The following is a 26,219-nucleotide window of genomic DNA, read 5'->3' on the forward strand; positions in this document are numbered from 1 at the left end:
CATTTATTAATTCTAACCTTGAAAACCTCTTGAATTGAAAATATGATTTGGATATTGCTAAATTAATTTGATTGGATACACTTTTTGGATGTTGAAAAATGTATTTGATAATGATTTGGATATTTCAAAAACTAAATGGTTAAATCAATGAATAGTGTGCATTTCTTGTCAATGTATTTTATTGAGTTAATTTGCGTATTAGTCGTCAAGCTAAATGTGTATGAAAATGTGATGTTGTTCTGAGAACATTGATAAGTTGTTGAAATGAATGTTCTCATCAGTATTATTATACCATGTCAGAGAAAATTCTCACTCATTTAAAGTCTGCACTAATCAACACATGCTTCTTTTTGTACGTTTTAGTGTGATATTTTCTTTAAATGGGGCAATTCGCAGTAGAAACAATAACAAAGCCTTCTTCCTGCCCATGTTTCAGTGAAAAGCTTTGGGGTGGGTGTGCAGAAATGTAACCACTCTCAAATTCATAGACCGGTACTGACCATCTATGATATCTAAATGATCGTTTTAACAATATTTTGAGGCTACACGGTTAAGTTTTAAATATTTTGTTTCAATCAATCAAATGTATTTATAAAGCCCTTTTTACATCAGCAGATGTCACAAAGTGCTATACAGAAACCCAGCCTAAAACCCCAAACAGCATGCAATGCAGATGTAGAAGCACGGTGGCTAGGAAAAACTCCCTAGGAAGACACCTAGAGAGGAACCAGGCTCTGAGGGGTGGCCAATCCTCTTCTGGCTGTGCCAGGTTAAGATTATAACAGTACATGGCCAAGATGTTCAAAAGTTCATAGATGACCAGCAGGGTCAAATAATACAACAGTTGTTGTAGAGGGTCAGCACCTCAGGAGTAAATGTCAGTTGGCTTTTCATAGTAGAGCATTCAGAGTTCGAGACAGCAGGTGCGGTAGAGCGATAGAGTCAAAAACATCAGGTCCGGGACAAGGTAGCACATCTGCTGCTCCAGTTGAAACTGGAGCAGCAGCATGACCAGGTGGACTGGGGAGAGCAAGGAGTCGTCAGGCCAGGTAGTCCTGAGGCGTTGTACCGGGGCTTAGGTCCTCCGGGAGGGGAGGGAGAGAGAGAGAATTAGAGGGAGCATTCTTAAATTCACACAGGACACCGGCTAAGACAGGAGAAATACTCCAGATATAACAGACCCCCGACACATAAACTACTGCAGCATAAATACTGGAGGCTGAGACAGGAGGGGTCGAGAGACATTGGCCCCGTCCGACGATGCCCCCAGACAGGGCCAACCAGGCAGGAAATAACCCCACCCACTTTTCCACAGCACAGCCCCCACACCACTAGAGGGATATCTTCAAACCAACTTACTACCCGGAGACAAGGCTGAGTATAGCCCACAAAGATCTCCCCCCCGAGGGGACGCCAAACCCAGACAGAAAGATCACGTCAGTGACCCAACCCACTCAAGTGATGCACTCCTCCTAGGGACGGGATGGAAGAGCACCAGTAAGCCAGTGACTCAGCCGCCGTAATAGGGTTAGAGGCAGAGAATCACAGTGGAGAGAGGGGAACCGGCCAGGCAGAGACAGCAAGGGCGGTTCGTTGCGCCAGTGCTTTTCTGTTCACCTTCACACCCCTGGGCCAGACTACTCAATCATAGGAGCTACTGAAGAGATGCGTCTTCAATAAAGACTTCAATGTTGAGACAGAGTATGTGTCTCTCACATGGAGCTCTATAGGAGAAAGCCCATCCTCCAGCTGTTTGCTTAGAAATTCTAAGGACAGTAAGGAGGCCTGTGTCTTGCGACCGTAGCGTACGTGTAGGTATGTATGGCAGGGCCAAATCGGAGAGATAGGTAGGATCAAGTCCATTTAATGCTTTGTAGGTTAGCAGTAAAACCTTGAAATCAGCCCTAGCCTTTACAGGGAGCCAGTGTAGAGAGGCTAGCACTGAAGTAATATGATCAAAGTTTTTGGTTCTAGTCAAGATTCTAGCAGCCGTGTTTAGCACTAACTGAAGTTTATTTAGTACTTTATAGGGTAGCCGGAAAGTAGAGCATTGCAGTAGTCTAATCTAGAAGTGACAAAATAATCGGATTCACTTTTCTGTATCATTTTTGGACAGAAAGTTTCTGATTTTTGCAATTTTACGAAGATGCAAAAAAGCTGTCTTTGAAATAGTCTTGATATGTTCGTCAAAAGAGAGATACGGGTCCAGAGCCACGCCGAGGTCCTATTGCCAACAGTTCTAGCCAACTACTCTAATATCCGCACCATTGTCACTTATGTTGCATTTAACAACATTCACTTTCGGCAAACTGAGGAATTGAAGGACTGCAACATTATCTTAAACACCCTTGTTTGCACAGGAAAGAGAACAGTCATCTCTGGCCCCCTGCCGTGCTATCGAAGGGGTTAGGAACATTGCATCCACTTCGCTGCCCTAAACGTGTTCCTAAAGAAACTCTACAAAGACAGGAATCTCCCTTTTTGTGACAATTTTGACTTGCTATGGGAGCAGGAAATGGAAATGGAGGGGAGGTTGTTCCTCAGAGTTCACATCACCAAAGGAATGAACATGGTCCACACACACCTGCACAGTTGTGAAGAGGGCACGACAGCACCTCTTCCCCCTTGGGAGGCTGAAAATATTTGGCAGCTGCGCCATTGAAAGCATCTTGACTGGCTTCATCACCGCTTAGTATGGCAACTGCAAGGCACCTGACTGCAAGACGCTACAGAGGGTGGTGAGAATGGCCCAGTACATCACTGGGGCCAAGCTCCCTGCCATCCAGGACCTCTACACCAAGCGGTGTCAGAGGAAGGCCCAACATTTTTCAAAGACTCCAGCCACCTAAGCCATAGACTGTTTTCTCTGTTACCGTACGGCAAGCGGTCTGGAACCAACAGGACCCTGTTGGGTGCTAGTCTACACCTGTTGTTTACAAATCATGTGACAAATAACATTTAATTTAATTTTATGTAGGCTGGGGGAGTATCGTATGGCAGTTGAGGTGAAATGCTACAATTGTGGTGGTGAATATGTGCAAAAATTACTTAAGTGCCCTGCTAGAGTGAAGGAGGTGGCAAGTGTATGAGCTGACCACTATGTTTTGTATACGTAGGCGGTGAGAAGAGTGGAAGAAGAGAGTAATGTTGAAGAAGCAATTGTAGTTGGATTAGTGACACCAGTAAATGTTCCTAGCCAACAGTATCTTGACATGTTGCATGTTAAAAAGATGGACTTTGTATAATTTATTGCATAGGTTACAAACTGCACAGAGCAAATAAAGAGGAAATCTGAGAAAATATGCATTGCCACTGAAAGTTTTTTGGGACTGTTCCATCCTCACAGTAGGGATGTGAATTGGACTATGACTGAAGGAGTGGGATGGAGTTTTTTGTATTTGTTGTATTTGATGTTGTTTTTCCCACAAAGAAAAACTACATTCTCATTCACAACCCATACAGTAGATGGCGACAATACACCTTCTCGGTTGTCGTCTGTCAATAAGCCTCAAAGAAGAAGAACAACAGCTAGTCAGCAACATCGGTAGCTTGCTAACCAACAACCGAAACGTTAAAGGTCTTTAGACTGTTTTGGTGTATATTATTCACTGTGTTTTAAACACACTGCTGTCGTGTCTTTGTGTTACCCCATTTAATTTCATGTTACGTTGTTTCAAGCAGACCCACAGGCTGGTTAAGTTATCAGTAGCACTAATTTAGGCTAGTCGCTAATGTTAGCTAGCTAGCTAGCATCTCCGACCATGAGCTCACCCAGCTACTCTCTCCCTGCTAAGAAAGAGGTCTGCTGGACGAAGAAAGAGGGTATGTGGCTAAATATTGTCGTGAAAGAAGAAAGTGAAGAGGAGAACGTCACAGTAAAAAACGAAATAGAAGGTGAGGATGTTATATTGAAAGAAGAAGAGAAAGACGTTTCAGTGAAAGAAGAGGAGGACGCATTCAAAGGGAAAGAGGATGGTGCCGTTTTTGGAGTGAAGGAGGAAGGGGAGATTACTGTCACATTGAATGAGGAAGATGAGACAGGAGATCTGATTAACACCAGTAAGTACTGCCGTAAAAAATGTTTCACTTTGGATATTCGGAGTTCGCTCATCAATACCTCCAGCGGAAGGCCCTGTGATGAGAGGGACAATACCATACACACACACACACACACATCTAAAAAATAAAATAATGGAATGAAGAAATATTAGGAAGAGCAATGTCGGATTCCGGAGTGTGTGTATGATGGGATGTATAGACATGATGGATAAAATATGTAGTATATCTGAAGGATATACCTCGACTATAATACAGTAGTATATAACAGTAGTATGTACATATGAAGTGGGTAAAACAGTATATAAAAAAATTAAGGAAAACACACACACTGCTGCTCATGCTCCCTGATTTTATTTATAACAACGTTTCAAACCTTAGGTCTTCATCAGGCATCCATTTCCCAGATGGGGGTGGAAGGTCCTACATGCATACTGTATATACATATAGGGGCAGTACTCAGTGATATCACTTACTGAAACAGGAGGTAAAAATATATAACATGTGTACACAATATTAACATTCAATGTATCAAAATATACGATCATACACAAGGAATGTGATAAATATTTACAGTAATATATATATATATATATACAGTACCGGTCAAAAGTTAGAACACCTACTCATTCAAGGGTATATATATATTTTATATTTGAGATTCTTCAATGTAGCCACCGTTTGCCTTGATAACAACTTCCCACCTCTGATCATTCTCTCAACCAGCTTCATGAGTTAGTTACCTGGAATGCATTTCAATTAACAAGTATGCCCTGTTAAGTTAATTTGTTGAATGTCTTTCCTTCTTAATGTGTTTTAGCCAATCAGTTGTGTTGTGACAAGGTAGGGGTGGTATACAGAAGATAGCCCTAAATCCATATTATGGCAAGAATAGCTCAAATAAGCAAAGAGAAACGACAGTCCATCATTACTTTAAGACATGAAGGTCAGTCAATATGGAAAACATTTTAACAACTTTGAAAGTTTCTTCAAGTGCAGTCGCAAAAACCATGAAGCGTTATGATGAAACTTGCTCTCATGAGGACCGCCACAGGAAAGGAAGACCCAGAGTTATCTCTGCTGTAGAGGATAAGTTCATTAGAGTTACCAGCCTCAGAAATTGCAGCCCAAATAAATGCAGAGTCAAGTAACAGACACATCTCAACATCAACTGTTCAGAGACTGCGTGAATCAGGCCTTCATGGACAAATTGCTGTAAAGAAACCACTACTAAAGGACACCAATAAGGGGAAGACTTGCTTGGGCCAAGAAATAAGAGCAATGGACATTAGACTGTTGTAAATCTGTCCTTTGGTCTGATGAGTCCAAATTTGAGATTTTTAGTTCCAACCGCCATGTCTTTGTGGGACGCAGAGTAGGTGAACGGATGATCTCTGCATGTGTAGTTCCCACTGTGAAGCATGGAGGAGGAGGTGTGATGGTGTGGGGGTGCTTGGCTGGTGACACTCTCTGTGATTTATTTAGAATTCAAGGCACACTTAACCAGCATTGCTACCACAGCAACATGATTCCATATGTGTTATTTCATAGTTTCCATGTCTTCACTATTATTTTACAATGTAGAAAATAGTCAGAAATAAAGAAAAACCCTTGTATGAGTAGGTGTGTCCATACTTTTGACAGGTACCGGTGTCTTGGATAAGTCGAATTGCCTTGGGGCAGGGTACGAACAATGGATCCAATTCAGTAAAGTCTGATTTCTGGTCGAAATGCTGTTGACTTACCGCTGCTCTGATATCCCAAAGTTATTTCCATCTGTATGTGAAAAATACATTAAAAAAATAAATATTTGGAGCTAATAATGTGAGGAGAGAAAAAATAAAGCATGAACAGGGCGACCATGTCTCTCTGCTCCATATTGAACAGCTCTGAAATGGACACTAAAAGAGAGAGAAGATGTGAATAATTTGGACTTCAGAGAGAATCAACTGCCTAACTACACACACTGCTGGTTGTAACAACATTGTAATAACTTACTCAGAGGTGTCGCAGGTCAGGGCAGTGAGACTGGAGAGGGATTCTGACTGAATTGACATTCTCATTGACTGTAGCCCAGATAACATAACGTGTCAGGTTCAGCTGATGGCGGCTGCTCTCATCTTGGTGTTGTGCTCTACGTTGGCAGGCCAGGGTCAGTGCCGTGTTGCAGTTGGTCTCGATCTGTGTGGTGTTGATGTCTGAGTCCATGTCCAGCAGCAGCTTGACCGCAGGGACGTGGCCATTCATTGCAGCCAGCCTCAAGAGGAGAGATACCCAGTGTAAACAAATACACAGAGAGGAACCGACAGGGAGAGGGGGAAACGTGGACTGGGAGGATTATACACCGTTAAGAGTGGGATAAATCCTTGTCACTGACAGGGTTGGTCATGGGTTTCAGAGCTTGATAAACAGTCATACCAGGAGTTGATTTCAGTGCCAGCGTTTAGGAGAATGTTGATGCAGCCCCCTGAGGTGGCTAGGCTGAGACGAGTGTAATCTGAAACGGTACTGTGCTCCTCGTTGGCCCTGTGCAGCAGCAACTGCTTTACCATCTGGAAGGAATGGACCACAGGTTAGTCAATCTACAAAACACCTTTGGGTAATTTCCACTAAGGACATATGTTAAATTATTAGACAAATTTAGCCTTCTACAGTAACTGCTCACATACCTCGAAACAAATCAAATGTTATTTGTCACATACTTCGTAAACAACAGGCGATTGATACAGTTACATATCAAGATATTATTTGACGATATATCGTATATTCTTTTGACAAAATCGCATTATTATTATTTTTGTGCTAGTTGGCTGTACCTGCACCAAAACTCCAGTATTTTTCCTTCATAGCTTGTTCTCCATCTTGTTTTTTAAATAGGAAGCCAATTTGTTTTCAGCACTTATTTTCATGACTAATTAACTCATTTTCTCATGCTTTCTATGGTGAACAATATGTTTGGAACATTAAACAAGAATAAAAACACAGTATCAACATGCAATACATTTAGAATTGTTTCGAATAGCATACATATCGTATCGGCACCTACAGTATTTATCACGATTATATCATACCGTGAGGTCCCCGGCCCTAATACTTCCCACGATGGCTTCCATTGTGTCTGTGACGCTCTGTGCGGGGAAGGCCAGTATAAGGCCGTCCGCGACCTGGGTGAGGCCTTTGGCCTTCATGCACTCTTTGGTGAATAGCTCCTTGAGGATCATCTTCTCATTTTGTTGGCTGGGCCTTCTCTATGGCTGAGATCCTCTGGCCCAGCTCGTTCGGCCACTTTCACCGGGTGCGTCATTCAGACCCATTCAGCAATATGGAGTGCTTCAAATTCAAGTACTTCCAGCTTCACGTGCCATCAGGAATTTTCCACTGGTTTTAATCTGTATAGTCTTCAGTAATGGGGTTACCCTGTAGGGGGCTTAGCCTCTGCTTGTAGCTGCTGAGACAGGACAACAGTAGCTACAAGGTTGTACCATACAATATTTTAGTAATTATTACCTGTAACTAGGCATGGGCATTTGACTGTTCGAGTACTATGCCAGTGGTTCCCAAACTTTTTATAGTCCCGTACCCATTCAAACATTCAATCTCCAGCTGCGTAGCACCAGGGTCAGCGCACTCTCTTGTTTTTTTGCCATAATTTGTAAGCCTGCCACACACACCCTATACAATACATTTATTAAACATAAGAATGAGTGTGAGTTTTGGTCACAACCCGGCTCGTGGGAAGTGACAAAGAGCTCTTATAGGACTAGGGCACAAATAATAATAATAAATAATTTTGCTCTCTATTTAGCCATCTTACATATAAAACCTTATGCACAATTTTTGATTAACAAATAACTCATCACAGGTTAATGAGAAGGGTGTGCTTGAAAGGATGCACATAACTCTGCAATTTTGGGTTGTATTGGAGAGAGTCTCAGTTTTAAATAATTTTCCACACACAGTCTGTGCCTATATTTAGTTGTCATGCTAGTGAGGGCTGAGAATCCACTCTCACATAGGTACGTGGTTGCAAAGGGCATCAGTCTCTTAACAGCTAGATTTGCCAAGGCAGGATACTCTAAGCGCAGCCCTATCCATAAACCTGGCAGTGGCTTCTGATTAAATTACATTTTCACCGCTTGTTGCAATTTCGATGAGGCTCTCTTATTCAGATAGCAGTAAGTGGACTGGAGGCAGGGCATAAAAGGGATAATGAATCCAGTTGTTTCTGTCATCCGTTTCGGGAAAGTACTTGCGTACCCAGCTCACTCAGGTGCTTCGCTATATCACATTTGACATTGTCCATAAGCTTGAGTTCATTTGCGCACAAAAAATCATACAATGATGGAAAGACCTGTGTGTGGTCGTTAGTGCAGACAGAGAAGAGCTCCAACTTCTTAATCATAGCCTCAATTTTGTCCCACACATTGAATATAGTTGTGGAGAGTCCCTGTAATGCTAGATTCAATCATTCAGGTGATAAAAAGCTGTCAGGCAAGTGAAAATTATGGTCAGTAAAGAAAACCTTAAGCTCTCAATTAAAAAAAATGTGTCAATACTTTGCGCACTTCTGTATGTTGTAAAAGCGTTACATGGTCACTGCCCATATCATTGCATAATATAGAAAATACATGAGAGTTCAGGGACCTTGCTTTAACAAAGTTAACAATTTTCACTGTAGTGTCCAAAACATATTTTTAACTGTCAGGCATTCCCTTGGCAGCACGAGCCTCTCGGTGGATGCTGCAGTTTACCCAAGTGGCATCGGGAGCAACTGCTTGCAAGCCCGTTACCACTCCACTATGTCTCCCTTGTCATGGCTTTTGTGCCATCAGTACAGATACCAACACATCTTGACCACCAAAGTCCATTTGATGTCACAAAGCTGTCCAGTGCTTTACAAATATCCTCTCCTGTTGTCCTGGTTTCCAGTGGTTTGCAGAAGAGGATGTCTTCCTTAATTGACCCCCCATAAACGTAACGGACATATACCAGGAGCTGTGCCAGGCCCGCCACGTCTGTTGACTCATCCAGCTGTAACGCATAGATTTCACTGGCTTGTATGCGAAGCAGTAATTGTTTCAAAACATCTCCTGCCATGTCACTGATGCGTTGTGAAACAGTGTTGTTTGATGAAGGCATTGTCTGTATAGTTTTTTGGCTTTTTCCCCCAGCATTGTCCCAGCCATATCCGCAGCAGCAGGAAGAATGAAGTCCTCCACAATAGTATGGGGCTTGCCTGTCCTAGCCACCCGGTAGCTCACCATATAAGACGGTTCTAGTCCCTTCTTATTAATGGTATCTGTTGCTTTTATACATGTCTTACTACTCAAAAGTTGTCTTTATTCTCGCTCAAAAAACTCCCGGGGCTTATTTTTCAAATTGGCATGTTTCGTTTCTTAATGTCTGTGCAAGAGTGAAGGTTTCCCGCAAGAGAGTAACGGTTAATGTGATTGGATGTTAATTATTTGACTCGGCTACCTGTATTTGACATTGCGTTGTTATTTTGCTGAACACTAGATGGTTTAATTTTATTTTTGGCAGTAACACGAGGCTACTCAGGCTAGAGAAAAAACCTCACCCAAATGTATAGCCCCGTTGGAAAATCTAAATGGGACTGTTTGAAAATGTGAATCACATTTTTATTTGGCGTACCCCCGAGGGCATTATACGTGTACCCCAGTTTGGGAATAACTGATCTATGCCAACAGTGCACAGCAATGCCTATTTTATCGTAACCCTTACAGATAACTATTCCTAACTGCCCCATATACACTGAGCGTACAAAATATTAGGAACACTTTCCTAATATTTCCCTCAGAACAGCCTCAATTCGTCGGGGCATGGACCAGCGTTCCAAAGGGATGTTGACTCCAATGCTTCCCACACTTGTGTCAAGTTATATATATATATATACAGTGGGGCAAAAAAGTATTTAGTCAGCCACCAATTGTGCAAGTTCTCCCACTTAAAAAGATGAGAGAGGCCTGTAATTTTCATCATAGGTACACTTTATCTATGACAGACAAAAGGAGAAAAAAAATCCAGAAAATCACATTGTAGGATTTTTTATGATTTTATTTGCAAATTATGGTGGAAAATAAGTATTTGGTCAATAACAAAAGTTTATCTCAATACTTTGTCATTGCCAACAAAGGGTATATAACAGAGGTCAAATGTTTTCTGTAAGTCTTCACAAGGTTTTCACACTGTTGCTGGTATTTTGGCCCATTCCTCCATGCAGATCTCTAGAGCAGTGATGTTTTGGGGCTGTTGCTGGGCAACACAGACTTTCAACTCCCTCCAAAGATTGTTTATGGGGTTGAGATCTGGAGACTGGCTAGGCCACTCCAGGACCTTGAAATGCTTCTTACGAAGCCACTCCTTCGTTGCCCGGGCGGTGTGTTTGGGATCATTGTCATGCTGAAAGACCCAGCCACGTTTCATCTTCAATGCCCTTGCTGATGGAAGGAGGTTTTCACTCAAAATCTCACGATACATGGCCCCAGTCTTCCCAGCCTGGTGCAGGTCTACAATTTCGTTTCTGGTGTCTTTTGACAGCTCTTTGGTCTTGGCCATAGTGGAGTTTGGACTGTGACTGTTTGAGGTTGTGGACAGGTGTCTTTAATACTGATAACAAGTTCAAACAGGTGCCATTAATATAGGTAACGAGTGGAGGACAGAGGAGCCTCTTAAAGAAGAAGTTACAGGTCTGTGAGAGCCAGAAATCTTGCTTGTTTGTAGGTGACCAAATACTTATTTTCCACCATAATTTGCAAATAAATTCATAAAAAAATCCTACAATGTGATTTTCTGGATTTTTTCCTTCTCATTTTGTCTGTCATAGTTGTGTACCTATGATGAAAATTACAGGCCTCTCATATTTTTAAGTGGGAGAACATGCACAATTGGTGGCTGACTAAATACTTATTTGCCCCACTGTATATATTTTTTATTTTAAATATTTTGTGTTGCCCATTCACCTTCTGAATGGCACACACACAATCCATGTCTCAATTGTCTCTAGGCTTAGAAATCTTTATTAAACAGTCTCCTCCCCTTCATCTACACCTATTGAAGTGGATTTAAGGGATCATAGCTTTCACCTGGTCAGTCTGTCATGGAAAGAGCACGTGTTCTATACACTGTTTTGTACACAGTGTATATTCACTCAATAAAAAAGCAAGTGCCATTTAAGATTAGTTTACTGGAAACCGTAATATCAACTGGTTATATCTTCAAAAAGGCAGTAACCTCAGCGGTGGTGCTTGCTTGTAGAAGCCTATGGCTATGCAATGGAACAGCCTTGTTTTTGTTAATTTAGCAGACAAGGCACTCTTATTTCCAGAGCCTTTATCACAGTCAAGCCACACCTATGTTCAGGGATGCAAACTAGTCATCTTTCTGCAAAATTTGCCATTTTGGTTCCAAAATAGGTGACCTACGGCTTTGGATCACTACTGTCTGTAAGCGAACGAGTGATGCGCGTTTGGAGCAATACTGGCTGTATCCAAGGCTGAGCCAATCGTTCACATAACAACAGAATGCAGCACGAGACTGAAGAGAGAAGAGACAACCAATTTGCTAGTTACAGCATCAGCTGTGGAACGGAGAGTGGAATGGCAGTTTGACAGTTACAGCAGCGCGTCCCCTGAACGATAACAAAGAGGTCGGTGAGAAGCCTGACCACGGAGATGGGGGTGAGAAGATGATGAATCGTACTTCAAGAGCTGTGACCAAAAACAACTGGCATTTGGAAAGTTTGAGGTGAGGGAGAAAGTGTGGTGGAACAAGTATTGTTAGGATTGTTAAGTATCTTGAAAGCTGGATCGAATTCTCCGTTAGCTAGCCAGAGAAATGTTGAGCAACATTAGCCAACTTAACTCATCAAATAATTGAGTTCATGTTGTAAAAATTAGCTGGCTACTAAAGTCAGACAGCTAACGTTAGCTAGCTAAAGTTACAACATCAGATGAGCTAACGTTAGTAACCTAACCAATTCACTATAGAATTAACTAGTATACAACACCTTGCCTTTCCTCAAGTTATAACTCATTAGTTGCTTACTGGAGCCTGGCAATCAGTGTGAAATGTTAACTAGCTAACGAACAAACTACTATCTATGAACTAATGTTTTCCCTCTACAGTATGTGGTTGATTTTCAGAATGAGAGAATTAGGTGAAAATTAGGCATTACTTGTTAAACAAGTGGATTCAGGGATCAAGTGTAGCTGGAGCTGGGCCTGGCTTAAGCTGGATGTCACTATAGAGGTGAAAGGAACATCACACATTTCCCCTCTTTTTCACTTTTTTAATACAGTGGATAAAAAGGGATATGCCAGGTGTTCTCTCTGCCTGAAAGAGATCAATTATGCCAACAAAGGGTATCATGCTCTGCTGGCATATTGTAGAACAGGTGACCACCGACAGAAAGTGTACAATGTAATAATGTGCTGTGTAATCTAAATATATTGATGTTGTTGTATTGAACTTGACAGTAACACTTGTGTGTGGGGGGGGGATTATATATTTTTTAACTCTGTGAATGTTATTTTTGCACATGTAGCCTTGTGCACTTGATCAATGTCTACTATAGTGGCCATTAAAATAGAGAAAAAATAGAATGACTGTTTGTTTCATTCTATTTCTACTTTAAGATGTTTTTTTCCCCAAGTGCAATATTTAGATGTTTGTGGTCACAAGCGTTCTATTATAAAGGCTGTCATGGCTAACTGCAATATTAGTGTGTTGTTTTTTTCTCAAGTCATTTGCAGTAAAGTTTAGGCAACAAATAACATTGGGTTGCTTTCTTTACATGTTTTAGCTGTGAGGTAGGTTCACATTAACCACATTGTATTTTACACACAGAGACTGATCATGTAGATCATATACTTTGTTGTTTAATTAGTTAAAACCTGCATTTCCTCCTGGAAGGGATTTTTTGCATGTTTCAGTGCAGAAACAAAAGTGTCACCTTTATGGGCCCTCACCAGTTTGTATCCCTGTATGTTATAGTAAAAAGACATGATGTAAAATAACAGAATAAAATATAACCCAATATTTTTCAAAATTAATAAAGTTGCCAGTGCGAAGTCATACGCGTCTGGAGCAGTTATTCTCCAAGAGTGAGGATTTGAAACTGGGCTCAATTTGGCGAGTATACATTTTTTTCAGGGTCACAAACTTAAATTGTTTTTCTTTCCGATAAACAGACATTCCATGTTTTAAATAATTCTGATGGTTCTTTGGAATTTTCCAAATGGATTAAGAATTCCACATTGAACACTGCATGGTGATAAATTACAGCAACAACATTCAGTTTGGTGAAAAGGCCTAGGCTTAATGGTTCTGATGAAAAATCTGCTCTTTGTCTTTATCAAACTAATGTTTTTGTATATTTTTAGTGTGGAACCTGTCTTTGTTCGCAAAGTAGCCTCAGTTGAAAAAAGACAGCTCATCAAAGAGAACTCATCCAGAGCTCTTTGACTTCTGGCAGAAAGCCATTGTAAAATATCTGAGGGCAAATATTTACACAGGGAAAAAAATATAAACGCAACATGTAAAGGGTTGGTGCTATGTTTCATGAGCTGAAATAAAAGATCCCCAAAATGTTCCATATGCACAAAAAGCTTATTTCTCTCCAATTTTGTGGACAAATGTGTTTACATCCCTGTTGGTGAGCATTTCTCCTTTGCCAAGATAATCCATCCACCTGACAGGTGTGTCATATCAAGAAGCTGATTAAACAGCATGATCATTACACAGTTTCAGCATGTTAATGCATGGCCCCATGTTGCAAGGATCTGTACACAATTCCTCAAACTGAAAATGTCCCATGGCCTGCTTACTCACCAGACATGACACAAATTGAGCATGTTTGGGATGCTCTGGATCGACGTGTACAACAGAGTGTTCCAGTTCCCAGCCATATCCAGTGACTTCACACAGCCATTGAAGAGGAGTGGGACATTTCACAGGCCACAAACAACAGCCTGATCAACTCTATGCCCAGGAGATGTCGCCCTGAATGAGGCAAATGGTGGTCACACCAGATAGTTTCTGATCCAGACCCCTACCTAATTTATTTATTTCAATTGACTCATTTCTCGAACTGTAACTCAGTCAAATCTTTGAAATCAAAATGGTTGCATGTTGCGTTTTATATTTTTGTTCAGCATGCATCTAAAACGACTTGATGTTAGGTCTCTTGACTTCCCTCATACTACACCTACTAGAATTAGGCTAACATTTTTCATTTCACTGAGTTTATATGAATATTTCCAGTTATGGGTCTAATTTTCAATAAGTCACAGTCCATAAAACCTACAGATCAACAGACAAGTATGTCGGGTTCTCTGACTTCTCTTACCAAAGCTATACCAATTACTTTTTCAAAATATCTTCCCTTTGATTTCCTAAAAATATTTCTGCTATTAATACTTTAGTTATTAGTTATGTGTACAGATCACATTTTCAAGAGAAAGATCACATTTTAAGTTCTATATTATTATCATTTTAATGGCCACCAAGTTAAAACAATTATGGACATTTTGTGTAAACTGATCTAGTACTTTATTAAACCTAATTGGAAGACAGTTTTATAATGTGAAGGTTTCGTTCAAGTCTATTTAACTACCACACTGTCTTTTTACAGGAGTGAAACCAGACTCTCACTCTGACTACGGGATGCATCTTTCAGTGGAACCAGGCCCAAAGACGTCCAAACCAGCAAGACCACACCATTGCTCCCAGTGTGGAAAGAGTTTTACTAAGTTACGAAACCTAAAAGAGCATGAGAGGACACACACAGCAGAAAAGCCTTTCCAATGTTTGCAGTGTACAAAGAGTTTCTGCTGGTTAGGGAAGCTAAAAGTACATGAGAGAATACACTCAGGAGAAAAGCCTTACCACTGCTCTCAGTGTGGAACAAGTTTTACCCAATTAGGGACCCTAAAAACACATGAGAAAATACACTCTGGAGTGAAGCCTTATAACTGCTCTCAGTGTGGAACTAGTTTTACCCGGTCAAGGGACCTGAAAGAGCACGAAAGAATACACACAGGAGAGAAGCCTTACCACTGCTCACAATGTGGAAAAACTTTTACCTGGTTAGGTAGCTTGAAAACGCATGAGAGGACACACACAGGTGAGAAGCCTTACCACTGTTCCCACTGCGGAAAGAGCTTTCCCCTATTAGGGAATCTGAACAACCATGAGAGAACGCACACGGGAGAGAAGCCTTACCACTGCTCCCATTGTGGAAAGGGTTTTGGACAATTGGGACATCTAAAAGTGCATGAAAGAACACACACAGGAGAGATGCCTTACCAGTGCTCCCATTGTGAAAAGGGGTTTGGACAATTGGGGCATCTAAAAGTGCATGAAAGAACACACACAGGGGAGAAGCCTTACCAATGCTCCCATTGTGGAAAGGGTTTTACCCAAGTAGGGAGCCTGAAAACACATGAAAGAACACACACAGGAGAGAAGCCCTACCAATGCTCGCATTGTGGAAAGGGTTTTACCCAGTTAGGGAGCCTGAAATCACATCAGAGGATACATACACGGGAGAAGAAGACCCAAGGAAGGGCAGCTGCTGCCTCCGCAGCAGCTAATTTGAATCCATAATAAAAAATTAAAAAATATAATACTCCCAGTGTGGAAATAGTTTTGGACAATTAGAGCCCCTGAAATCACATGAGCTACTAGAGGCTGTGTTCTGAGTTATGTTTTTGACTGAGGAAGTGTTTTTGTTCATGCCACATGAAACTTAATTGTCTGAAATATGTTTTTTTTTCCGTCACAAATTTGATTAAAATGTTAAAATGTGTATTTTATTTTGATTGAAAACTTTGATTGATTGGATACAAGTATAAACCTTTAGATATTGCTTGATATATGATTTTGGTATTTAAAAATGTAAACTATTCAATATATTAATAAAATGTACATTTCTTGACTAACCTTGAAACCTCTTGAATTTAGTTTTATTTATTTTAGTTAATTTGTGTACTCATAAGAGCTTTGTTGTGTATAGAAAAGTAAATATATTGGAAATGTATATAAAATAGTTTGGTTGATTTATGATTGTGGAGAAAGATCTAGAATTATGTAGAAATGCTTATTAATGTATGGAAACCAAGCCAGGAGTTTTTGTATGGAGATCAATCAGTTTTGAATCTGGTTAACAAAAACATTAATGGATTCTTTTTTTCCATGTGCATTTGATAAAATATAAGTTTTGTAATGCTAAAGTTGTTAGGAGTGTACGAATGTAAGTAGGACGCGTGACATCCCGGCAACTTTATATCGGAGTTTTGCCTGTTGTTCACACACGTATCTGCCCTCTCATTGGCTACAATTGTCCCACCTGGTCTTGCCTCCTCCCGACTGCATTCAATTTTTGAAGACATTTATTTGAATTGTTAAAGCGGCCCCTTGAGTATCTGGACAATATAATGGATAATCTGCGGTTGAGCTAATTAGGACAGCTGACTGGGGCTTGATATATATATATATATATATATATATATATACTGTGTTTTATACCATCTATTGTATCTTGCCTATGCCACTATGTCATTGATCATCCATATATTTATATGTATGCATTCTTATTCCATTCCTTTACTTAGTTTTGTGGGTATTAGGTAGTTGTGTGGAATTGTTAGATTACATGTTATATATTGCTGCACTGTCGGAACTAGAAGCACAAGCATTTCGCTACACTCGCAACAACATCTGCTAACCATGTATATGTGACCAATAAAATTTGATTTGATAGAAACGGGAAAACACCATGTAGAGCTTCAGTTTTCTACAGTTTCATTTGGATTTAATTTACCTGCTATTTTATCATTTTTGTACCTTTTGGGATTTTTGCAATTCATATCACTTGGAACCTGTTATACACTGATTTATATATGTACACTATATTACTGACACGGCATGCTGTTTTGAACCCACCGCGTTTCCATCTTGGCACCCCACCACTATTGTAAAAAAATAATATTTTGGAAGCTATAGAAAGGCATTGATTAATGTCTACATTTATTTTTGCCAAGTTTATTCTATTACAGACATCTGAATGCAGACGTTTAAATGTCATTGTGAGCTAAGCAAGAAACATGTAACAAATATAAAATCCATTTTATTTCAAGTATAATTTTTTTAGAAAGTACTACAAAGAATAGTTAAATACATGTCATTTGTCCTTCCAACATTGAAATGAAATACTGAAGAATTCCGTTCTCCAACTGGTTTGACATTGGGAATGTTCTAAAATAGTTAATATCATTCTGAGTCATGTTCTCAAAATGTTCAAAGAACGTTAAGAAAAAACTCTGTACTTCAGCATAATGTTTCCTACAGGTTTCCTCGTGGTTCTATTTAAAGGCATGTTCTCAGAAGGTTCAGAGAACATTAAGAACCAATGTTCTTCTGTGGGAATTTCTGACAAACAATGATTCATTTCAGACTGACTTTGAGTTTCCCTGTGTGAGAATTTCCACGACAGTATTAAAAATAAAGAAATGAAGTAATCAGACCCTTTACTCAGTACTTTGTTGAAGCACCATTGGCAGTGATTATAGCCTCGAGTCTTTTTGGGTATGACACAAGCTTGGCACACCTGTATTTGGGGAGTTTTTCCCCATTCTTCTCTGCAGGTCTTCTCAAGCTATGTCAGATTGGATGGGAAGCGTTGCTGCACAGCTATTCCCAGGTCTCTCCAGAGATGTTCGATCGGGTTCATGTCCGTGCTATGGCTGGGCCACTCAAGAACATTCAGAGACTTGTTCCAAAGCCACTCCTGCGTTGTCTTGGCTGTGTGCTTAGGGTCGTTGTCCTGTCGGAAGGTGCACCTTGGCCCCAGTCTGAGGTCCTGAGCACTCTGGAGCAGGTTTTCATCAAGGATCTCTCTGTACTTTGCTCTGTTCATCTTTCCCTCAATCCTGACTAGTCTCCCAGTCCCTGCCGCTGAAAAACATCCCCACAGCATGCTGCTGCCACCACCGAGCTGGTGCTAGGTTTTCTCCAGACGTGACGCTTGGCATTCAGGCCAAAGAGTTCAATCTTGTTTTCATCAGACCAGAGAATCTTGTTTAGGTGTCCTTTAGGTGCCTTTTGGCAAATGACTGGCAGGCTATAATATGTATTTTACTGAGGAGTGGCTTCCGTCTGGCCACTCTACCATAAAGGCCTGATTGGTGGAGTGCTGCATAGATGGTTGTCCTTCAGGTTATCTAATTTCCACAGATGAACTCTGGAGCACTGTCAGAGTGACCATCAGGTTTTTGGTCAACTCCCTGACCAAGGCCCTTCTCCCCCGATTGCTCAGTTTGGCCGGGCGGTAAGATTTAGGAAGAGTCTTGGTGGTTCCAAAGTTCTTCCATTTTAGAATGATGGAACCCACTGTGTTCTTGGGTACCTTCAATGTTGCAGCCATTTTTGGTACCCTTCCCCAGATCTGTGCCTCAACATAATCCTGTATCGGAACTCTACGGACAATTCCTTCAACCTCATTGGCTTGGTTTTTGCTCTGACATGTACTGTCAACTGTGGGACTTTATATAGACAGGTGTGTGCCTTTCCAAGTCATGTCCAACTAATTGAATTTACCACAGGTGGAATCCAATCAAGTTGTAGAAACATCTCAAGGGTGATCAATGGAAACAGGATGCACCTGAGCTCAATTTCGAGTCTCATAGCAAAGGGTCTGAATGCAAACATTTCTAAAAACCTTTTTTTGCTTTGTCATAATGGTCTATAGTGTGTAGATTGATGAGGGGAAAAAAAATATTTTATTAATTTTAGAATACTTTTTTGTTTTTTAAGTAAAGGAGTCTGAATACTTCACGAATGCACTGTATAGCACAATTATTTTGTGAGAAAACCATCAGTAGAGTTCAAAATGCAATGGAAACCCATTTAAATTGTATGTTCTATTCAGTACATGGGAATTTAACCGCAAAACGTGTCATTACGCACAGCTTTTTATCTACAACAAGTCAATTTGATGGAAACACATCTCTGGTGGGAAAATGCAAATATTGTTTTTATGGGGATTTTAGGACATTTGCATGAAAATCTGTAGCTAAATGGATGGAAACCTTGCTTGCTTTGATTTATATTTTTTTTATTTAACCTTTATTTTGTTGACAGGAAAGTCATACTGAAACTAAGTTCTCTTTTAAAGATGAGCCCTGCATAAACACATCAAACACATACAATATACAAAATTACAAAACATATTAAGTTAAACAGACACATTTATGAACATCTAATTTCAGAGCGCTCTGGAAGTTGTTCCACATAAAGGGCGCAAAAACACTAGAAGCAGCTTTACCCAACTCTGTGGAGACCGAAGGGGCATCTGGTGTTATCCAAGCCTGAGACCTGGTTTGGTCATTTGTAGGTCTAAATTGAATTAATGATGATAGATAAATACCTAGGAAATTTCTGCATGAGTGCTTTGTAAATAAACACAAGGAAATGCTGCTCTCTCCAAAAAGGCCCAAGCCGCTTTTTGATACAAAACATAATGGCGAGTTCTACAAACATTACTAGTGTAGATGCTGCTGCACGCATATAGATAATATCCCCATGATCTAAAATAGACATAAAAGTTGCCTCGACAATTTCCTTCTTATTAACAAAAGTCAGACATGCTTTGCTTCTGTAAAAGGCCAGCAAAATATTTCAGGCTGCGAAGTTTGGTAAAAAGCTGTGAAATATTTCAAAGGCCATGAAAATATTTTAATGGACAGCTAAATAGTTGTAAGACCATCAAAATATTTCAGAGGTTCACCAAAGTTTCTATTTTTGAAATTGGCAGATATTTGGCTTTTACTTTATTTGGCACTTGCTATAGTAATTGATTTATTTAACCTATTTAGCATCTTGAGATGAGAACATGTTTTTATTCAATTGAGCTCTTTGTGACAGAATGTTAAAAGTACTTGCTTTGCGTGATGTATTGAAGTCTCTACCTTCTTGCCCTTTGTGCTGTTGTCTGTGCCCAGTAATGTTTGTACCATGTTGTGCTACTGCCATGTTGTCTTGCTACCATGTTGTTGTCATGTTGTGTTGCTATCATGCTGTGTTGTCATGTGTTGCTGCCTTGCTACGTTGTTGTCTTTGGTCTCCCTTTATGTAGTGTTGTGTTGTCTCTCTTGTCGTGATGTGTGTGTTGTCCTATATTTATACATTTTTTAATCCCAGCCTTAGTCCCCGCAGGAGGCGTTTTGCCTTTTGGTTGGCTGTCATTGTAAATAAGAATGTGTTCTTAACTAAATAAAGGTTAAATAAATACATAAAATAAAAAATATATACAGTTGAAGTCGGAAGTTTACATACACTTAGGTTGGAATCATTAAAACTCGTTTTTCAACCACTCCACAAATTTCTTATTAACAAACTATAGTTTTGGCAAGTCGTTTAGGACATCTACTTTGTGCATGACACAAGTCATTTTTCCAACAATTGTTTACAGACAGATTATTTCACTTATAATTCACTGTATCACAATTCCAGTGGGTCAGAAGTTTACATACACTAAGTTGACTGTGCCTTTAAACAGCTTGGAAAATCTCATAAAATTATGTCATGGGTTTAGAAGCTTCTGATAGGCTAATTGACATAATTTGAGTGTACCTGATGTATTTCAAGGCCTACCTTCAAACTCAGTGCCTCTTTGCTTGACATCATGGGAAAATCAAAATAAATCAGCCAAGACCTCAGAAAAAACATTATAGACCTCCACAAGTCTGGTTCATCCTTGGGAGCAATTTTAAAACGCCTGAAGGTACCACGTTCATCTGTACAAACAATAGTACGCAAGCATAAACACCATGGGACCACGCAGCCGCCATACCGCTCAAGAAGGACACGTGTTCTGTCTCCTAGAGATGTACGTACTTTGGTGTGCAAATCAATCCCAGAACAACAGCAAAGGACCTTGTGAAGATGCTGGAGGAAACAGGTACAAGGTATCTATATCCACAGTAAAACGAGTCCTATGTCGACGTAACCTGAAAGGCCGCTCAGCAAGGAAGAAGCCACTGCTCCAAAACTGTCATAAAAAAGCCAGACTACGGTTTGCAACTGCACATGGGGACAAAGATCGTACTTTTTGGAGAAATGTCCTCTGGTCTGATGAAACAAAAATAGACCTGTTTGGCCATAATGACCATTGTTATGTTTGGAGGAAACAGGGGAAGGCTTGCAAGCCGAAGAACACCATCCCAACCGTGAAGCACGGGGGTGGCAGCATCATGTTGTGGGGGTGCTTTGCTGCAGGAGGGACTGGTGCACTTCAGAAAATAGATGGCATAATGAGGCAGGAACATTATGTGGATGTATTGAAGCAACATCTCAAGACATCAGTCAGGAAGTTAAAGCTTGGTCGCAAATGGGTTTTCCAAGTGGACAATGACTCCAAGCATACTTGCAAAATGGCTAAAGGACAGCAAAGTCAAGGTATTGGAGTGACCATCACAAAGCCCTGACCTCAATCCCATAGAAAATGTGTGGGCAGAACTGAAAAAGTGTGTGTGAGCAAGGAGGTCTACAAACCTGACTCAGTTACACCAGCTATGCCGGTAGAAATGTGCCAAAATCCACCCAACTTATTGTGGGAGACTTGTGGCAGGCTAACCGACACGTTTGACCCAAGTTAAACAATTTAAAGGCAATGCTACAAAATACTAATTGATTGTATGTAAACTTCTGACCCTCTGGGGATGGGATGAAAGAAGTCAAAGCTGAAATAAATAATTCTCTCTACTATTATTCTGACATTTCACATTCTTAAAATAAAGTGGTGATCCTATGTCAGCACATTTTTACTTGGATTAAATGTCAGGAATTGTGAAAAACTGTTTAAATGTATTTGGCTAAAATGTATGTAAACTTTCGACTTGAACTGTATATCATAAGGATGTGGTAGGCTTACAAAAAGCTTGCTTCTGACTAAGAGCTACAACAGTAAGTAAATAGCCATCTTAGACTTAAAGACATCAGGTCATTTCGTCAAACTTGTGACTGAGGCTCTCCGTGCTCATTAGTTGCTTATTCAACATATTTTCTGCTACTTCACTCAATCCCATTTTAAAAGTCTAGCAGTGGTGTAAAGTACTTAAGTAAAAATACTTTGAAGTAGTAAAGTAGTTTGGATTATTTGTACTTTACTATTTATATTTTGGACAACTTTTACTTACCATTACATTCCAAAAGAAAATATGTAATTTTTACTCCCATACAATTTCCCTGACACCAAAAGTACTTGTTACATTTGAATGCTCATGCAGGGAAGCAATATGGACCAATTCATGCACCAATCAACATAATGCTTTGTAATCCCCACTGCCTCTGATCTGGCAGACTCACTAAACCCAAATACTGCATTTGTAAATTATGTCTGAGTGTTGGAGTGTGCCCCTGTCTGTTCATAAAAATAAAATAAAAACAAGAAAAGTGAGCCGTCTAATTAAGGAATTTGATGTATAGCTTTTACTTTTTACTTTTACTCAAGTATGACAATTGAGTACTTTTTCCAACACTGTACATTTAAAACCAGATACTTTTAGACTTTTACTCAAGTAGAATTTTGCTGGGTGACTTTTACTTTTACTTGAGTCATTTTCTATTAAGGTACCTTTACTTTTACTGAATAATGACAATCAAGTACTTTTTCTACCACTGCTTCCTCTCTGAGACCAATCAGAAATGTTTCATTGGCCACTGCCACATATTCCCAGTTTTGCATAAAACAGCCACATATTGGCTCTCATTTCTGCATCACCACATTTGGTGCAAGGAAAAATAATAGGCTAGGTGCGCTTATATTATACAGAACAAGAATAAATGCAACTTGCAACAATTTCTAAGATTTTACTGAGTTACAGTTCATATAAGGAAATCAGTCAATTTAAATAAATTGATTAGGCCCTTATCTATGGATTTCATGACTGGGAATACAGATATGCATCTGTTGGTCAGAGATACTTTAAAGAAAAAGGTAGGTGCGTGGATCAGAAACCAGTCAGTATCTGGTGTGACCATTTGCCTCATGCAGTGCAACACGTCTCCTTCACATAGAGTTGACAATGTTGTCCCACTCCTCTTCAATGGCTGTGCAAAGTTGCTGGATATTGGCAAAACTGGAACACGCTGTCGTATACGTCAATCCAGAGCATCCAAAACAGGCTCAATGGGTGACATGTCTGGTGAGAATGCAGGCCATGGAAGAACTGGGAAATCTTTACAGATCCTTGCGACATGAGGCCATGCATTATCATGCTGAAACATGAGGTGATGGCAGCGAATGAATGGCACGACAATGGGCCTCAGGATCAGAATCTCTGTGCATTCAAATTGCCATTGATAAAATGCAATTGTATTTGTTTTCCGTAGCTTATGCCTGCCCATACCATAACCCCACCGCCACCATGGGAAACTCTGTTCACAACGTTGCCATCAGCAAACCACTCGCCCACACAACGCCATACATGTGCTCTGAGGTTGTGAGGCCAGTAGGGACGTACTGCAAAATTTTCTACAATTTTGTTGGAGGCGGCTTATAGTAGAGACATTGACATTCAATTATCTGGCAACAGCTCTGGTGGACATTCCTGCAGTCAGCATGCCTCAAAACTTCAGGCATCTGTGGCATTGTGTTGTGTGACAAAAACTGCATATTTTAGAGTGGTCTGTTATTGTCCCCACCACAATGTGCACTTGTGTAATGATCATGTTGTTTCATCAGCTTCTTGATATGCCACACCTGTCAGGTGGATGGATTATCTTGGCAAAGGGGACATGCTCACTCACAGGGATATAAATACATTTGTGCACACAATTGGAGAGAAAGAAGGTTGTGTGTTTCAGGGATCTTTTATTTCAGCTCATTAAACATGGGACCAACACATTTTTATTCAGTGTAGCTCGTTAGCTGATCGAGCTTTAACAAACATGACAAGTCTGCTGCCTCAGTTTGTATGATGGCAATTTGCATATACTCCAGAATGTTATGAAGAGTGATCAGATGAATTGCAATTAATTCCAAAGTCCCTCTTTGCCTTGCAAATTAACTGAATCCCCCAAAACATTTCCACTGCCACAAAAGGACCAGCTGACATCATGTCAGTGATTCTCTCGTGAACACAGGTGTGAGTGTTGGAGATCACTCTGTCATGCTGATTGAGTTTGAATAACAGACTGGAAGCTTCAAAAGGAGAGTGGTGCTTGGAATCATTGTTCTGCCTCTGTCATCCATGGTTAGCTGCAAGGAAACACGTGCTGTCATCATTGCTTTGCACAAAAAGGGCTTCACAGGCAAGGATATTGCTGCCAGTAAGATTGCACCTAAATCAACCATTTATCGGATCATCAAGAACTTCAAGGAGAGCGGTTCAATTGTTGTGAAGAAGGCTTCAGGGCGCCCAAGAAAGTCCAGCAAGCGCCAGGACCGTCTCCTACAGTTGATTCAGCTGCGGGATTGGGGCACCACCAGTCTAGAGCTTGCTCAGGAATGGCAGCAGGCAGATGTGAGTGCATCTGCACGCACAGTGAGGCGAAGACTTTTGGAGGATGGCCTGGTGTTAAGAAGGGCAGCAAAGAAGCCACTTGTCTCCAGGAAAAACATCAGGGACAGACTGATATTCTGCAAAAGGTACAGGGATTGGACTGCTGTGGACTGGAGTAAAGTCATTTTCTCTGATGAATACCCTTTGATTGTTTGGGGCATCTGGAAAAAAAGCTTGTCCGGAGAAGACAAGGTGAGCGCTACCATCAGTCCTGTGTCATGGCAACAGTAACGCATCCTGAGACCGTTCATGTGTGGAGTTGCTTCTCAGCCAAGGGAGTGGGCTCACTCACAATTTTGCCTAAGAACACATCCATGAATAAAGAATGGTACCAACACATCCTCCGAGAGCAACTTTTCCCAACCATCCAGGAACAGTTTGGTGACAAACAATGCCTTTTCCAGTCTGATGGAGCACCTTGCCATAAGGCGAAAGTGATAACTAAGTGGCTCGGGAACAAAACATCGATATTTTGGGTCCATGGCCAGGAAACTCCCCAGACCTTAATCCCATTGAGAACTTGTGGTCCAGAAGTTAATTGACAGCATGCCAGGGCGGATTGCAGAGGTCTTGAAAAATAAGGGTCAACACTGCAAATATTGACTCTTTGCATCAACTTCATGTAATTGTCAATAAAAGCCTTTGACACTTATGAAAGGCTTGTAATTATAATTCAGTATTCCGTAGTAACATCTGACAAAAATATCTAAAGACACTAAAGCAGCAAACTTTGTGGAAATTAATATTTGTGTCATTCTCCAAACTTTTGGCCACAACTGTACATAGACTTAGACTGTTTTTAACATTGTTTTAGAGAGAACTATGATATTAGCCATTCAAAGCTAGCTAGCATCAGCTTTGTTGTGGTATACAATATTTTAACGAATTTGATCCATATTTAAGGAGATCTCCCTGTTGGCAATGCCTGACAAAGCACACGAAACGGCTCCCTGATAAGAGAACATCACTAGTTACCACAGCCACAAAGTCAGAAGCCCTGCTAACTCGACCAATCAGATGAGTGAGTGTATTACCTCACGCTGCATGTCCCCATTCACTGAACCTTCTTCCAGCCAGGACAATGGAAACAATAGAGACGAAACAAGATATACACAAAGCAAACATTTTACTTCATAATTATCAGCTAGAATTATGTGAATCGTAATCTAGCTAGCTAGTTAAACAGGCAAAAATGATATATTCATCCAATCACAGTATAGCGTAAACGCGCCAATTCCTGTAAAGTAATGTATGTTGTTGTTCTGTCGGTTTGGCATATCAAGGAAATATGTATAAACCTGCAAAAAAGAATAGACTGTGCAGCTACAACAAACAATAGGAAGCAAAAAAAGATGTGGGTTAAGCCTGTCAGTGGTGACTCGACGAAAGCTTGCTGTACTTTGCAACCCAGACTATTTGCAACACCCCCTCACCCCCTCTTTACGCCACTGCTACTCTCTGTTGTCATCTATGCATAGTCACTTTAATAATTCTACCTACATGTACCCTCTGTAGTTCCTTGTGGTCGGAGGCCGATCAGTTGCCATACCAGGCAGTGATGCAACCCGTTAGTATGCTCTC

General features: G+C 40.5%; 1 protein-coding gene across 1 annotated transcript; it reads left to right on the forward strand.

The window, feature by feature from the left end:
- The first annotated feature begins 3,486 nt into the window (after window positions 1-3,486).
- On the forward strand, window positions 3,487-16,359 carry LOC110531759 (zinc finger protein 501). Its single transcript, XM_021615158.2, has 2 exons — window positions 3,487-4,059; window positions 14,708-16,359. The coding sequence occupies exons 1-2, from the start codon at window positions 3,762-3,764 to the stop codon at window positions 15,679-15,681; spliced, it is 1,272 nt and encodes a 423-aa protein (XP_021470833.2). The 5' UTR covers window positions 3,487-3,761; the 3' UTR covers window positions 15,682-16,359.
- Window positions 16,360-26,219: the final 9,860 nt, after the last annotated feature.

Source organism: Oncorhynchus mykiss, chromosome 9, assembly GCF_013265735.2.
Source record: "Oncorhynchus mykiss isolate Arlee chromosome 9, USDA_OmykA_1.1, whole genome shotgun sequence".
In the NCBI taxonomy this organism is placed as follows: Eukaryota; Metazoa; Chordata; class Actinopteri; order Salmoniformes; family Salmonidae; genus Oncorhynchus; species Oncorhynchus mykiss.

Excerpts from the sequence above, each read along its gene's own strand:
- LOC110531759 (XM_021615158.2), top strand. The coding sequence starts at position 3,762 with ATGAGCTCACCCAGCTACTCTCTCCCTGCTAAGAAAGAGGTCTGCTGG. Across the intron at positions 4,060-14,707 it reads AGGAGATCTGATTAACACCA|GAGTGAAACCAGACTCTCAC; the intron begins GTAAGTACTGCC and ends GTCTTTTTACAG.